General features: G+C 52.4%; 4 protein-coding genes across 4 annotated transcripts; 3 read left to right on the top strand and 1 right to left on the bottom strand.

Moving 5' to 3' along the window:
- Positions 1 to 7,100: 7,100 nt before the first annotated feature.
- BDP81DRAFT_433815 (uncharacterized protein) lies at positions 7,101 to 8,885 on the top strand. The gene has a single exon (XM_060590896.1). The coding sequence runs from the start codon at positions 7,121 to 7,123 to the stop codon at positions 8,468 to 8,470; it is 1,350 nt and encodes a 449-aa protein (XP_060442786.1). The 5' UTR covers positions 7,101 to 7,120; the 3' UTR covers positions 8,471 to 8,885.
- A 93-nt stretch (positions 8,886 to 8,978) lies between these two features.
- Positions 8,979 to 9,674, bottom strand: BDP81DRAFT_325359 (uncharacterized protein; the record flags this gene model as incomplete). Its single annotated transcript, XM_060584969.1, has 1 exon — positions 8,979 to 9,674. The coding sequence occupies one exon, from the start codon at positions 9,672 to 9,674 to the stop codon at positions 8,979 to 8,981; it is 696 nt and encodes a 231-aa protein (XP_060442785.1).
- Positions 9,675 to 13,360: 3,686 nt separating this feature from the next.
- Positions 13,361 to 13,729, top strand: BDP81DRAFT_325404 (uncharacterized protein; the record flags this gene model as incomplete). Its single annotated transcript, XM_060584974.1, has 1 exon — positions 13,361 to 13,729. A coding segment is annotated over one exon (369 nt), but the record flags the coding sequence as incomplete, so codon positions are not given.
- Positions 13,730 to 13,742: 13 nt separating this feature from the next.
- Positions 13,743 to 14,324, top strand: BDP81DRAFT_396850 (uncharacterized protein; the record flags this gene model as incomplete). The annotated part of the gene is made up of 1 exon (XM_060588247.1): positions 13,743 to 14,324. One exon carries the CDS (start codon positions 13,743 to 13,745, stop codon positions 14,322 to 14,324), a length of 582 nt encoding a protein of 193 aa, XP_060442783.1.
- Between the last annotated feature and the right edge of the window lie 1,133 nt (positions 14,325 to 15,457).

Genomic DNA, 15,457 nt, shown 5'->3' with positions numbered 1-15,457 from the left:
GACGAGTACAACTGCATTGTTTTGATGTATGTTGATGACAACGTCATCGCTGCTCCAGACCGGAACACTATTCGCAAAGTCAAGGATCTCCTTAAGTCATTTGTCAGCATGAAAGAACTGGGAGACGTTCAGAGATTCCTAGGTTACGAAGTCTGTCGCAATGAGAGAGCCAAGACCCTCCACCTATCACAAGCCGAATTCTGTCGCAGGATGCTTCAGAAGTTCGGATACGTGGACCTCCATCCAGTCCGCACACCAATGGATCACAATATCGTCGCCAAGTGGCCAGTTGAGTATGAACCAGTTGAAACTGACCGTTGCAAGCTGTACTTGCAAATGACAGGCTCTATTAATTTCCTCTCGACCGGTACGCGCCCCGATATAACTTACGCAACTAGCAAACTCTGCGAAGCCAACAGCCGCCCTGGTGAGCACCACTTCGCAGCAATCAAGCACCTCATGAGATACCTCACTGGCACAGTCGACCTCGGCATCACCTTTGACGCTTCTATGCCTATTGATGACCTCGGACTCCATGCTGCCAGCGACGCGGCCTTTGGCGACTGTCGCCTTACCCGAGTGAGCACTGGAGGATACGTCGTTATCCTTGCCGGTGGCCCAGTGCTATGGAAGTCGAAGAAACAGACTTACGTCACAACCAGCTCCACGGAAGCTGAATTCATTAACCTTACTCCAACGGGACTTTCGGTCCAATGGGTTCATAAGCTGCTGAGACTTCTCGGCTGCACTCAACCTCGTCCTACGGTCCTATTTACTGATTCCCGCAACGCGCTGATCAACGTAACGAATCCACTAAACCAGGCGCGAACCAGGAACATCGATCTACGATACAAGTGGATCATCGATCAAGTCAAAAACGGCTTGTTCAACCTCAAACTTATCCGAACACATGACATGCCTGCTGACGGACTCACGAAGCCGTTAAATTACGAGAAGCACGCCAACTTCGTCAAAATGCTTGGCCTTACGAAAATCGCTTGCAAATGAGCATATAGATATCCTTATACCCGACCGAACAAACAAGGGATAAAGGATTATTTGGCTCAGGCACAGGACGGAGGATATAGGCGGAGCATGGGATACAGCGGAGGACTAATTGGGATTGTCGGTATTTGAGCCTGCTTCTCACATGTACGATAGTTTTCACTGTGGCTGGCCTGAGGGGCGGTGTGGCAGGTGCAGGTGGGTCACGTGAGGCAGCTCCTTCACATCTCGGAGCTGCCCCACCTACACCTTGCCCAGATATCCAGCCCAGCCAGCGCTCAGCTTTTCCTATCATCATCATCAGATCCAATACAGTAGTATTGCCTCCACAGAACCCGATATATACGGCATAATACTATCGCACAACCCGGCTCCCGTAAGTCGACGCTAGATCCTATACGATATTCCAGCTTCCTCCGCAGTGTACCGGCTCGCCGGTGACGGGATCGACCTCGACGTCGTCGTTCTCCCCATCGTCATCGTCGTTTAGCCGGCTCTCGATCTATTTTAGCACGAGTCCCCGTATTCGACGACCCATCTCGATAGTTACGGCCCGGTATCGTCCTACGCCGAGCCATACGCCCGTCGCCGCCTGCATTACATACGCTATCGTCCGGCTAAGCCGCTTAGTATCCTATACCTACGAGCTACCGTCTCGCTATATAAACTCTAGCTGCTCCCCGCGCGGTTCGGCTAGTTAGGCCTTGCGCCGGAGCGCCCGCTCCGCCGGGATAATCTACGCGATATATATTATTACCATCTACCCGATTACGTCGGGGACGAACCGGGCCACCTTGCGCGAGTTGTCCCGGATCGCCTTTATCTTATCTCGGTCCGTTACGATCATTACCTACCCGTCGAGCACGAAGATATTGCGGATGAGCTGCCACGAGTCGCAGTGCCGCAGCGTCGCCACCTCGGGCCCTCGGCCGGGTAGCCCGCCCCATGCGTGGACGAGCACCATCAGCACCTCCAGGAACATCTTCAGCCGTCGTAGCTACTACCGAACCCCCTCTCGCTTGACCTGTTGCTTTCTCGGGTCCCATATCGACGCCCCGAGCTGCCTTATTACTACCGCCGGTCCGGGCTCCAGCCAGTCGTTCTCCGCCTTCGTTACGAATGACTGGCCAGCCCCGAGCCGCACCATGCTATCGACGAGCCGTCCTAGCTTAATACGCATCTTAATTAGCTCCTAGTCCCCCCCGCATAGTACGCCGAACAGCTTCCGTGCGTCGACGACCTAGTCCCGGAGCGCCCGCATGAAGTCCCGGACGACGATACGCTCGCCGTTATGGAATAGCGACTCGCCGTTATCCGCCCAACGTACCGATGGCTGCCCGCCCATCCGCATCCGCCAGCCTTTCCCGAGCGCCATCTATCCGATGATGGTGCTGGCGACTGTGTGCGCGCCCACACACATCCAAGCGGCATGTTGGTCCCGGAACGCAAGTACTGCCGGAACCCCGACCTCGTCCTGGTCCCGTGGCTGGTCCTCGAACGCCGCCTCCAAGAAGAAGAGCCGGCACCACCACAAGATGGCTGCCAGCATGCCCGTATATAAGTGCGGCTCGGTATACCCGAGCGGACGAGATCGGATCCCTAGCGCTGCACAAAAGCACAGCAGCGAGCTTGCGTATACGTGCCCGCCGACCCGGGTCTTGATCGAGGCCACCATGAAGCAGAAGATGGCCCGGTCGAGCGTCTCGTTCTCGTTCCCGTTCCCGCGACGGCTGCCCTCGTCCCCCGCCCCGTCGTCGTCGTCGTCGTCGCTGTCCTGCTCGCTGCGGAACCCGCTGGCCTGGCTGCTGGCGATCCCGCTCCTCTCCAGCTCGGCTACCACGTCGCACAGCAAGCTCCACTGCTCCTCCGTGAAGCGGATGGCCCATCGCTCTAGCGCCTCGTCCCTTCCGATATGGTGCGCCCGCCAGCAGAATCCCAGATACCGGTGCCCCACGGACCGGTACTTGGCCATCGACGCCTCCTTGCCCTTGAGCCCGAATGGCATCCCGCTGGGGCTGGTGCTCACGATGCTCGCGAGCCATTGGAGCGTCTCGGCCAGCACGCTGTCCAGACGCCATCCGCACCGTTCCACCTCGCGGTCAAAGCTCTCTCCAAGACGCAGCAACGCCGACCGTTCTCGCACGGCCTCTTCGTCTTCTTCCCAGCCTCGTCCCGCCCGCATGCTCTTCGCCCGTATCCATTCGGCCGCTTCGAATATACCGAGACGATCCCGAGACCCGAAATGCTTAACCCATCGCACCCTCTTTACCTACGACGAGTCCCGGTCTATCTCTTCTTTTAGATCGCCCGTCCGTAGTCGCTCGGTATCCTCGGCCTCCAGTTTAGCCGTGCACTGGGCCATCAGTAGCTCCATCGTCTCGTTCCCGGCGCTACTGGCCGAGTCGGGCCCCGCGTCGGCCTCGTTGCTGCGGACGATCTAGTACCGCGCATACTTCCCGCGCATCTATATCTATAGTCAAACCTTCGTCGACCTAGGCCCGGTTGCCGTATGCCGGTCTCCCTCTAATGGCGTGTGATGTTGTCTCCCGCCGTTGTGAGATAGCGGCACGCGGAGTAGCTGTAGCCCGGGAGGACATCGAGCTGTGCGACGGCCGAGCTCCCGTCGATGGGAAGAGTGTCGACCTTGGGATCGGCCAAGTCCGAGCCGCTGTAGTAGTCTCTGATGTTTCTGAGACTCCCGCTTTTAGCTGGTGCTCGTGGCGGAAGTGCGACTCGATGCTGCTGCCGCCCGGCCGGACGGCCGCCTTGTATTGGCGGTAGATGAGCATACGATGTTCCTCGTTCATCTCGACGAAGCTATCTATGCTGGGTCACTGCCTCTGTGGCCCTTTCCCTTCCCTTGTGGCAGGAAACCAAGCGACGAGTCGTCCTTCCTTCCCGTCGCTTTTCCCCCTCTCTTTCTCTTCTTCGACTGTCGTCCGGTACCCTTTATGGTACGCCGTGACGAAGCATAACATCTTGTTATGTACTAGTATGTTGCGGACGCTCCCGTTGACCGTATTGACCGTCCGTAGACTTATAAGCTCGCTCGCCCGCGCCGGCTGCCCGCCAAGCATATACAGAAGTATCCATAGTCGCTCGCGGAGTCGTTTAAATGTCCTCTCGAACTCCTGCACAGCTGACGGCTAGAACGGTCGGTCTATTGACCTATAACCGTTGCTTATGCTGCTCAGTCCCCAGCGCTCTACTGCGGCGGGTGACTACGCTAGCCGTATGAACAGCCAGCCGTCCCCGCTAGAAACCTAACCATTACGGTCGTCGGTGAGAAATAAGTAGCCCGGCTTCGTCTCGTTATGGTCGTCTTCGATCGATGACCATGGGATAGCTAGCAGCTAGGACCGCACGTCACTTTCGGGACCATCTGGCAAACCTGAATCCTCCGTCGCCATTAGCTCTACGAGTAGCTCCCGCGTCTCTCGGACCAGCTCGTGCAGTGCGTCTAATAGCTGCCCTATCGTGAACCGTACCCGTCTGTATGACACGCGATCGCCCACCCAGTCCATGACACCCGCCGCTGCTGTGTTGTATTGGATATACATACCGTACGTCCGCGTCTCGAGAATCTAGTCCATCGGCGTCGGCTCTGCGTCCTTCTCGCCCGTCGTGCGCATTATGAACCGCCGTATCTTCGCCCGCATATGCTGGAATAAGCTCTGCGCCGCGTTCTCTACTTTATCCTTCCCTAGAGATCTTTCTAGCTCGGTAACCTCGTCATGCCGCTCGGTATATACCTGATGGATTACTAGTATACGCGCTACTTTGATAACGGCTGAGTACTTCGTTATGTAGTCTATGATCTGAACCCAGCCGCCATCCTCGGCAATGCCCATCACCGCGAGTGCGCTAAGAAGAGCACTGCTGTAGTCTCCGCCCTTCAGCTGGTGGTCCAGCATGCTGATGAGCATGTCAAGCGCTGCGCGTTCCAGCTTCTCCGGCGTTTGGTGCCCCGTCCCCGTACTGGCTGCTTCCGCCATCTGCTCGAACGAGTCCCACGCTTCTCCCTATGACGACGTCAGTTTATACGGTAGCCGCTTATCGTCGTCCATTTCCTGTGTACGGAACCAGACACCCAAGAGACATCGCCACACGCCCTTATATCTCGCCCACGTATCATCCTCCATACGGTTATCAAACGGCCTCCTTGGTTTGACGTGCGCTTCTGTACGCTGCGCCTCGAACAGCACGGCCAGCCCGACGGCGTTGGGCGCAGACGTCGCTCGAGCCTGGTCTAGCACGCTGTCGACCGTCGCCCACATCGCCTGGAGCACGACCTCATCTTCATTGATGGGTCCTGTGGTGTTGAATAGTGCGCTGGCACTGAGCCCTTGTAAGTGCACCGCCCACCCTACGCGGGCTAGCCATGGGCTAGGCTCCAGCTTTTCGTTGGCGACGCGGATCAGCTCGTCATGGCTGGTCTTCACACGTTCTACTTGGACTTCCCGGAGATCTCGAACGCGGTCCATTGCCTGCTGCGCCGGGCGTCTGTTCGGAGCGGCTTGCAGAGACTCATCGGCCGTCTGTCCCCGGGCCACCTCAAACCACTGGCTGCCGGCTCGGCTTGGGAAGAAGCGTTAGCATTGGACGCCTGTTGTCCATGGCAGCCGTCGGGGCTGCTGGCTTTTCTTGCTCACGTCGCCCCCCTTCTTCCACTCATTCACCCACTCATGTTTCTCTCGACAGTGCTGCTGCATAGTCTGCAGCCGGATGCATACATACGAGCACGTATCGCATCGTATGCCGTCGTTACGTGGCGCTATGATGTATGGGATTGCCGCTATATGTGGGCTGGGATGCTCTAGCCCTGCAACATCAGACTGTGTTTTATACACTGTCGTCTCTTGCTCGATCTTGCAGACAATAGCACATCTCTCTTTAGGTTGAATAGACGAATGACGCGTTCTCAAATGTGCGGCCGACTCGTTAGCAACTACTGCAAACTGACAAGATGTGCAAATAAGCAGACAAAACGACTCAGCAACCATAAATGGTTCCATTATTGATGGCGTCGTAACGATTATCTTTAGATTGAAATATCTATTCCTATCGTCGATAGTTATACTAACTTATACTTCTTGTTCTATGAATGTTTTCTACGACATGGGGTAACCATAGTAACGTGTGGGTGCGACCCATCAACTTCCCAAATGTGGAATCCTCTTCAGCGCACGGGCCAGCCGTCCATGGGGGGAAGTAGAGATGTGGTCCAATCATATAGATGCGGGGGGGTGGAGCGGCGAACACCACATCAAAACTACAGCTTCAGCAATAAAATTACTTATAAATTAATCTAATGTAGTTTTCTTTCTAAAATTAGCATACTTCATATCCTATACTTATGTTATATTTTACAACTTAAAGCTAACGTTTTACTCTAGAATCGGCTGAGTTCTTTCAATCAACACCTACCCCCCTAACATTCAACCAACACCTACCCCATGCATGTCACCCCCCACTTTTCCATTTGGTGAGGATTTCAACCATCACCTAGTAGGTGTTTGTAGTTGCCAGTATGTTAGGGCTCCTGCTCCGTTGATAGAAAAAGAAGCCGGAAAGATGCGGTTTTTCATTATCTGCTTATGCTAACGCTTAGAGCCTAAGCTTGTAGAACTACCTGGGCTCCCTTTCTAGCTGCACTCTTATGGCTCATTGCTTATAGACGAGCGTCGAGAATCGTTTCGGTCCGCCGTTACTACGAAGTTCGTTACCTACGGACGGCTGTTAAGAATCGTTTCGGCCCACCGTTACTACGAAGTGCGCAGGTGTCAGGCGACAGTTTGGTAGCCAGTGCATATTGGTCTATTCCTACTTAAGCGAGTGAGGTGTTGTTGTTGTTGTTAACACATGTCTAACTTCAAACAAGAAACAGAACAAGGTTTCAAGGCCATAATGCCTATACCCCTTATTGTAATAGGGAATCGAGCATGGGTTGAATGCATGACTCAGATATGCAATGTCCAGGTCTGACAGGAGGCCTGGGAGTGTGCATTAGTCATCCTCCGGTGCGGGGAATTTTACGACGGCGCTTAACATGTCTGACCAACCGGTCCGTATCTCGTTGCCTCCGTTCCCGTCCGAATGAACAGTCTGTTTGAAAATGGCGCAAGCCCGGCTCCCGACTCTGCCTGCCGAGATTGTCGGGTACATCTCGCAATACCTCGAGTCGCCTGATGTGCTGGGCCTGCGCTCTGCCTGCCGTGCCCTGGCTGACAAGACGTCGGGGCCTTTCCAGGACCGCTTCTTCCGCACGCGGCATGTCATGCTCGAACGCCAGAGCCTCCAGAACCTCGTCGACATTTCGCGCCATCCGGTCCTCCGCCGCGCCGTACAGGTCGTCGAGCTTACTACAGATCACCTGGTTACGCCTCTGGACTACATGAGCCGAGCAGATTACAGTATATGCGGAATTAACGACGAGTATGACTGCGTCAGGCGCAGTGACGGTGAGACTATATCGTTCGGTGACGATGAGTATGACGCTGTCATCGAGACGTATAAAGCCGAATGGGGCGGCTACGAGGACTTTCTCCAAGCAAAGCTTGGAATCAGGCACGTGGTTCGCGCGCTATCGAACCTCCCTTGCTGCAGCGCTGTCGGGATTGACGACGGCGTCCGTCCCTGGGGAGCCTTCCGGCTCGGTCGTCGCATCGGCACCCTTCCAACCCGTTTCGTCACGCCCTTCCAGGCTCAGAGCATGGTCTTCGCCACAACGTTGATCCGAACTCTGTTCGCAGGACTTCTCTACGGCCGCCATACCATAGAACGACTCTATATTTGCTTTGGGCATCTGAAAACGGGTTGTACCTCGGTCACCCCACGTATGCTGTCGATGACGCCGGCGGTCGAGGAGACTTTGACAAATCGGCTGACTACCATCAAGACCCTGCATCTTGTGGTCAACCCGAACGACCACGAGAACACGTTTGGCGAGGATGCGAAGAAGCTGGTTCCTCGCACCGACCCAATCTGGGCTGGGGATTCAGATTGGTGTCTAGAGTTCTGCCGCTTCCTACGTATCTTCCCCACCTTGACCAACTTCACATTGCACTTCAACCCCCGCGACGAAAGGCAGCAATTTCCGAGGCTTTCCGAGGACCTTCGTATCCCCGGCCTGCAGAGCCTGTGTCTCCAATTCGTCGACTGCACCAAGGACGAGCTTATAATGTTGCTGGGGAGGCATCGCGATACGCTTCGGGAGCTGATCCTCGACACGGTTGATATCACCGAAGGGGGGCCGAAGACGTGGTCTTCGCTTCTGAGGAGTCTCCAGGATAGTCTACGTTTAGAGGCAGTCGTCTTAGAGAACTGCATGGTGGACGGCCTTTGGCTCCGTTCACCCTCGACGACATCTCCCGACCCAAGGCTATACGCAAATAGCCCTGCGGAGATAAAGTGCCTATGGTCAGTGTTAGATAAGATGGAGGACTCGGGAACGTTTTCATCGTAAGGACGATCTAATTATAGACGACGTGGTATCGATCGCCACGTAAGGCGTCAACCTTAGCTTTCACCTTGGCGACGGCGGCGAGTGGAGCTCGTCCGTCGTCGCGACGAGCCTGTGCATGCTCTAGAGCAAAGACTCCGCCACAAAAGTGTAACAGGCTATTTTGTCTTTAACGATCAAAATAACAAGTATAACATACATACAACAATTCCAATAATTTCAGTTCTAGACTACTGTCGGAATGGAATATCGCTAGCGCGGTTCGGCCGGTCGTACCGATTCGGACCCGGGATAGCTACGGCCGAAAGGGAGGACCTCAACCCTGATATCAACCCCACCTCGGCCACCAGCCCCTAGATAGCTTTCTCCCCTCTTCACGTAGAATAAGGATAATAACAACAACAGTATTATCCCCTCCGTCACCCACGTTACCGTATATGGTTTATCGAATCCCCTGTGATTCCAACAACTACTTTACTAGGTAACGACATATCCCACGTTTGCTCTTCTATTATGAGTCTATCTGCACTATTCCTCTGTTACGGCCTACCTCGAACCAGCGTTGGCCACAACGCGAGGTGGCGAACCGTTGGCACTGAATTCTGACTGTCCACGGAGTTTCCCGGGCCTCGCTTAGCTTCCTTCTTATATCGCCGCCTTTTTCGTAATCATTTACCCAGTTATGCTCTTCACGACAGTGTCGCTGCATCACACTTACCCTACGATATAAATATCCACAATTGTGGCATTGTATGCCATCTGTGACGGCCGGCGCAAGGTGGGGTATTGGATTACTCGTTGGCGGTGGACAACGGACCTTCGCTAGGTCGGTTTGGCTCCGGACTATCCCATCCAGTGACTGTATGCAGCGTGTAATCCGCTTTCTCTCTGCTACTTTGATGCCTTGATGTTGGGTTCTTAGATGTGTATAGACCTCATCGCCGACAACGACATACCGACATCTTTTGCATATGGCAAGCGAGAAATCCGTATTGAACGTGAATGGGTCTATTCGGTCTTGCTCCCGGGTTTGAGAGCTGCCGGAGCCCGGATTGTCATGCAGTAATTCCGGCTGTGCTTGGACACCACCCACTTTCTGGAAGCTCTCTAAATTTGTCTGACTAGGTTCGGCAGTCGTGCCCCAACGAGGCCGCTTATTGGGATAACAGTCTTGAGCGTGAGACGGCGTCTGACCTATAGGTGACATTAGGACAAGGCTGGCGGCTTCTGCCCATTCTACTAGGTTTTCAGCATCCGGGGAACTCGTGGCCTCGGGCTGCCACGTCCAATGGTGTAAGTTAAAATCCCCTATAATCAGTACTCGATCCTTAGGTTTGGGTTACCAGGCCGCTAGGATGTTCCTGAGAGCCTGGCCAGATCGCAGAGAGCCACGAGGGGCGTTATACACGTTAATGACTATAAGGACCTCCTTCGTTCCTGAGAGGAGTCGTAAGAAGAGCAGGTCTATAGATAGATCGGGTAGAAGCCGTATTTATACGCCTCGTACCCCAGTTCCTCTACGGAGGTAGGTAAGCACCATGGGACGGTCTTCGGTCCAGTTATCCACTAGGGTAAAAGTCTCAAAACCTGGGTGGTGTCTTGTGAGCCTCCTCTCCTCCGAACGGATAAACGGCTCTTATATTAGGAGTATATCGATCTAGGCTACGTAAGCCAGGTTCAGTGCTGTTTCGTGGGCGGATGCCCGCCTACCTACATTCGCCTACATAATTTACAGGGTTTTAGAGGGCTATATTCTTTTTTTATATCTTATTCGCCGGGCTACAGTCCATCGCTTATTCTTCTTTACGGGAATATCGATGCGACTACTAGGTCGTATTTCTCCATAATCTTTCTCCCTCAGCTCGGATAGCCCGTAGCTGAGCCTTATCCCTCCTCTGGACTACCCCCTTCACCACTTTGGGTTGGATAGGGTAATTCGCATCGAAGGCGGCGTGAGGCCCGTTATACGACGGGTATTTAAAGGGGCAGTCGTAGCCATCGTGACCCTTAGTGCCGCCGCAGGGTGCCCGGTGTTGATTAGTTGTGTGGGAAGGAGAGCTGTACTTGAGGCATCTCTTCCTTCTGGTGCACGTTCGTTCACTGTGAAAACCGCCGCAGCGGAGGTATTAAGGAGACCTCTTCTCCTTCGGGAACTACAGGTTTACAAAAACGCTAGCCCCCATCAAACGGAGGCGTCTTAATAGTTACCTTACGGCTTCCGCCTTAAACCAGGCTATCACCTTACCTAGCCTTTCGACTTCGTCCTTCCTAAAGAAGTATGCCTTTCTAGGCTTGAGTTTCGTCGAGACCTGGATCTCTTCAAGGAGCTCCTCGGTCGTGATTTCCAGCTCAGTGTTAGTTACCAGACAATACCTGGTATAAGGGACGTTTACGATATAGGCTCGGATCCAGGTATCGTATTGCTCGATCGCTTACGCCTAGAGAAGGGCAGCGATCTATTCTCTATTCTCTAGCAGGACTTTTACGCTATCTATTAACGAAGGTAGGAGTGCTAATCCTGTCTTGATATAGTCGATCCCCTTGAGGGCTTCTCGGGCTTGGGGACTTAGCCTTTCCCGAACGAAGATATATATATCGTAGGCTTTCTCGTTCCGAAGCGGGCTTTCAGGCGATAGACACGCAAAGACGCCTAGATCCTTTAAGGCCGCCCAGTTTGTAACTTGTTTTGCGGCTTATTTAGCTAGCGTTAGTTCATCCTATCTTCTGGACAGTGGCTGGCTCGCCGCCGCTACGTATAAACGGACTAGGGGCGGCTATTTCTAGGTTATGTACGAGGGATGCCCCTGGGAACTCAGGTCAGTCTCGCTAGGCCCTGTGCCAACAGCGTACATAGACCTTACTAGACCACTTTAATGCCGGTTTGAACGCTGTTTCTCCTCCTGAAGCTCTCTCTCCAAGGATTCGATCTTCGTCAAACAGTCTTTCAAAAACTGTTCCCTCTCGGCGTCCCGACGTAGGGACCCCCTTATGTGGAGGGTCACGGTCAGACCGTCTTAAGTACAGAGGCCACGCTTATCACGTGACCGTAGCACTAAGTGTGCTGATAGGAAATGTCACAAAGCCTTTCTACTAGAACACACACGGCCTGATGGAAGCCACCCGGGCTCCTACGGCTCGTATGGCAGATAACGTCCACATCTGCCTCGACAACCTCGCAGTCGCGGCTAGACTATACTCCCAGAGCACAGGAAGCAGCCAGGCTAGATTTAGGGCCTTCAATAGGCTCTCTTCCTCCTGGACTCGGAGACAAAGAGAGAGCTGGACAACCCCCGGCAGGGTTTATGTTTGGTGGTGCCCTGGGCACACGGGAGTACCAGGAAATGAAGAAGCGGATGCTCTAGCCAAGGAAGCCTGCAAACTAATCCCAAAATCACAACCACAGCCCTCATTAGCGCACCTAGAAAGGCAAGCTAAAGCAGCTGCCTTCCAAGCCTTTGCCAGAAAATGGCTGTCTCAATGCCCTCGGCAATATGCCGACCTCGAGATAATTCTTCACCCCAAGCCGCCCGAACTCCGCCTCCCTCGGCACTTACTAGGAAGGCTATACGCAGCAAGATCCCATCATGGAGACTTTGCAGCATACCACCAGAGATTCGCTCATCAAGATGCGTTGCTCAACTGCAGCTGTGGGAAACCCAAGACACCAGTCCATTTCTACTTCTGCAAGCGTGGACGCAAGGCTACACCGCGCTACCTCCGCCAACGTATGGCCAAAGCAAGCATTGATTTCTTGTTAGGTTCTGCTAAGGGAGCCTCTCTTCTATGCGAATGGATAGAGGAGACCAATTTCTTTTCCGAAATTTGCCCGAGTCATTGAACAGGAACGTTAGGTGAAGACGGTAGCCTGTAATATAGTTTAGATTAGTATAGACCATGTCGGCATAGCGCCCGGCACGTCCTTTTGTTACCAGACGTTAAATACATCATCATCATCATCATCATCATCATCCCGTCCTGCATATATGATGCGCCGTAGCCGCTAGGCGTCAGCGGGGCACGCCCTGGTCTCATGTTGGGTCGTAACACACCCTGCCGATGATTAGTACAGCCATATACGAGCCATCTTAACCCTATCAAACCGTCAATCACGAATCTATAGATATAGAGATAGTGTTGGATCTCTGAGCAGTCGGCAGAAAAGATGGATCCGGAAGGCGGTATGGGCACTTACAAACGGCCCTTTCACTTATATACCACTTCTGGGAGATCGTGGGCTCTGCCCACAATCTCCTCCTTCCACCTCTAGACGCAGCAATAATAGACCATTATTGACACTTCGTTCCAACCGTACGGTTGCCCTGCTGACGTGTATACCAACAGATAGGTATTGGGTATATAATAAAAGTAAGATAATTTCTAAGCTCGCCTGATTCCAAGTTTTCGATGCATATCTATAATATCTATTTTACTTAAGAAAACCTTATCGGATTCTACTCCATGTCTTTGCCGTCTCTACTTCACTTTCTATGGTGTTTTCAACGGATTCTACTACAATCCATCGTTGTCTGTATGTTAGGGTAAGGTATATGGTAGCAAAGGCCATTATGGAAGTGGCAAGTCCAAAAACGGAGGACGATAACCTGTCGCAATCGAGCCCGCTTACCGAAACTGATCTATTATGCGTTCAGAATGGCCACGAAGCGAGAAAAACAGATATATTTCTGGCTGTGTTTGGTGTGACTGGAGTTGGAAAAAGCTCCCTCATTTCCCATCTTACCGCTGATAAGAGCAAGCCGGAAGTCGGACATATCCTAGATTCCTGTAAGTTTAAGCAAATCTTGGGACTGATCGTCATTCTGCTTAAAATTGCAGTTTGTTTAATATGTTCTTACTACGGCTCTAGGTACGCAAAACGTAAAAGTCTACTAATACGTTCATTCTGCCACGCGCAATGTCTATCTCATCGACACTCCTGGCTTTGACTACACGTACAAAACTGACAAGAACGTCCTGCGGTCTCTAGTTGCTTGGCTCTCTTTAACATACAAGAACAACATTTGTCTTCATGGGGTTCTATATCTGCATCGCATTACCGACGTGCGAATGCAAGGCTCTACCAAGGGTAGTGTGAGCCTGTTCCGACAGCTATGCGGCAATGATAACCTAAAGCATGTCGCTTTGGTAACCATCATGTGGAACGCACTAGACGACAAGGAGGTCGGAGTGTCACGGGAGACGGAGCTATTCTGCCCGAAACCTCGTCGACATCTTCCTTTCACAAGACTGCGAACAGCGTCTTGAACCCCCACCGCAGATGGAGCTGGCGATCCAACGCGAGATGGTGGATCAGCACAAGGTACTTGAAAGCACCTCAGCCGGACAAGAAGTGTGCAATACTTTGAACCAAGAGGAGGCAGAGATCAAGACATGCATTGCTGAGTACTATGAGGAGATGCAACGAATACGAAAGGAAAGAGATGAAAGCATGTATCAAGAGCTTGAAGACCATGAAGAGCTCATCAGGATTGCGAGAAGCAGGAGCGAAAAGATATGTCGTTACAGGCAGGCCGAGATGAAGAATTCTATGGAGACCCTGATCCGGGATAACTTTGATAGCGATCACGTGGAGCCGGAGGAGGAGAAGAAGAAGAGGCTGGCCAAAGAATATGTCATAGAGGAGTTCGAAGAAGGTCCAGATTCCACAAGCACAGAGAAACGCAGTAGCCAAAGCGGCAGTCGACCCAGCTCCTTTGGCATTCCCTGGATGGTTACCTCGGGCGTTTCGCAGGCCATGGGTCAGTGGTGGTCAAACCGAGACCAGAAGAACATCGCCATCAGCGTAAGCATGCGGGGCAAATATTGCTCCCTCATTGGTCCCGCGTACCGCAAGTCGTAAGTTCCTCACATTTACCTTTCTCTTACTTCTCTTAATCTTTTCCTTTGTTATCTTCGTTCTCATTTGCGTCTATTTATCTTGATGAACATGACGTGTGAGTTATCAGGCTAACGAAACAGAAAGATATCTTCCGCCGTCGACAAGGAACAGTGTAGTAAGGCTGCAAGAATCCAACAACATTCAAATGATGAATATTATCCTTGGAGAGCGGTCGTCATACTACGCCCACTACCACCAAGGCTGGGTATTCAGAAAATGCTTCTGTAAGTATTGTCCAGTCGTCATCTTTACTGTATCTTTCCTTAGGAGTCTATTTTCAGATAATTCTAGGTCTCAAGCCATCAGCCTAACGTATCTTCTATGATAGACCATGGATCTCTACGTTTCACGTGTCCTGAGCTTAACAGCTTCATTGGTAAGAGTGGCAACACCAGTTGCCCAACTGGAATCTCATTGGGGCCGAAGGGAAGCTATTTTATTAACGTGGCCGGAAGAAAGTCCATACATTGCCATCCCAACGCCAATCTACCGATGAGTGACTCCACCGAAGATATTCGACGGCTATGGTGGGGTTTCGACGGGTCTTACATCCTGGAGAAAAAAGACGGCAAACTCGTCTGGGAGTTGCGCAGAAACTACGGCAATCTGGGGAACAAATTGCTGGAACTTGAGACAAGCCAGTACGGTATCAAGGTTAGTCTAGTCCTCTTGGATCTTCGTAACTTTTACTTTGTGAATTTCAGAAGTAGGTATGGAGGCTAATTGAGAACCATCGGGTATACACATACTTAGGAATTGGCTTTGGACATCGAAACCCCTGATGCTTTTGCGCTGATTACGACAGAAGGTTATGTCATCAATGAGGGCAAAGCAAACGTGGTTCAGAGTCATTTCAGGGAGTTTGCAACTCAATATTTTGGGTCCCGAATTGTTAATGGAGGTAGTTATGAAGTTGATGACCAAGCCTCACCAACGGTCTTCGAGTTAGCGTAGGGAAGTCGGGTGAATAGTCAATAGAGATCTCTCCTTTTCTTAGTAGTCCCCTCAAAGAAAAAGTGACAAGGAAGACAGATATATCAGCCAATACGAGTACGACTAGAAGGTCGCCCGAAAGACGCGTCGCGGGAATCACA

Source organism: Colletotrichum phormii (assembly GCF_030913505.1).
Source record: "Colletotrichum phormii strain CBS 102054 chromosome Unknown BDP81scaffold_16, whole genome shotgun sequence".
NCBI lineage: Eukaryota > Fungi > Ascomycota > Sordariomycetes > Glomerellales > Glomerellaceae > Colletotrichum > Colletotrichum phormii.
This window is presented reverse-complemented; position numbering and strand designations above follow the sequence as displayed.

Excerpts from the sequence above, each read along its gene's own strand:
- BDP81DRAFT_433815 (XM_060590896.1), top strand. The coding sequence starts at position 7,121 with ATGGCGCAAGCCCGGCTCCCGACTCTGCCTGCCGAGATTGTCGGGTAC.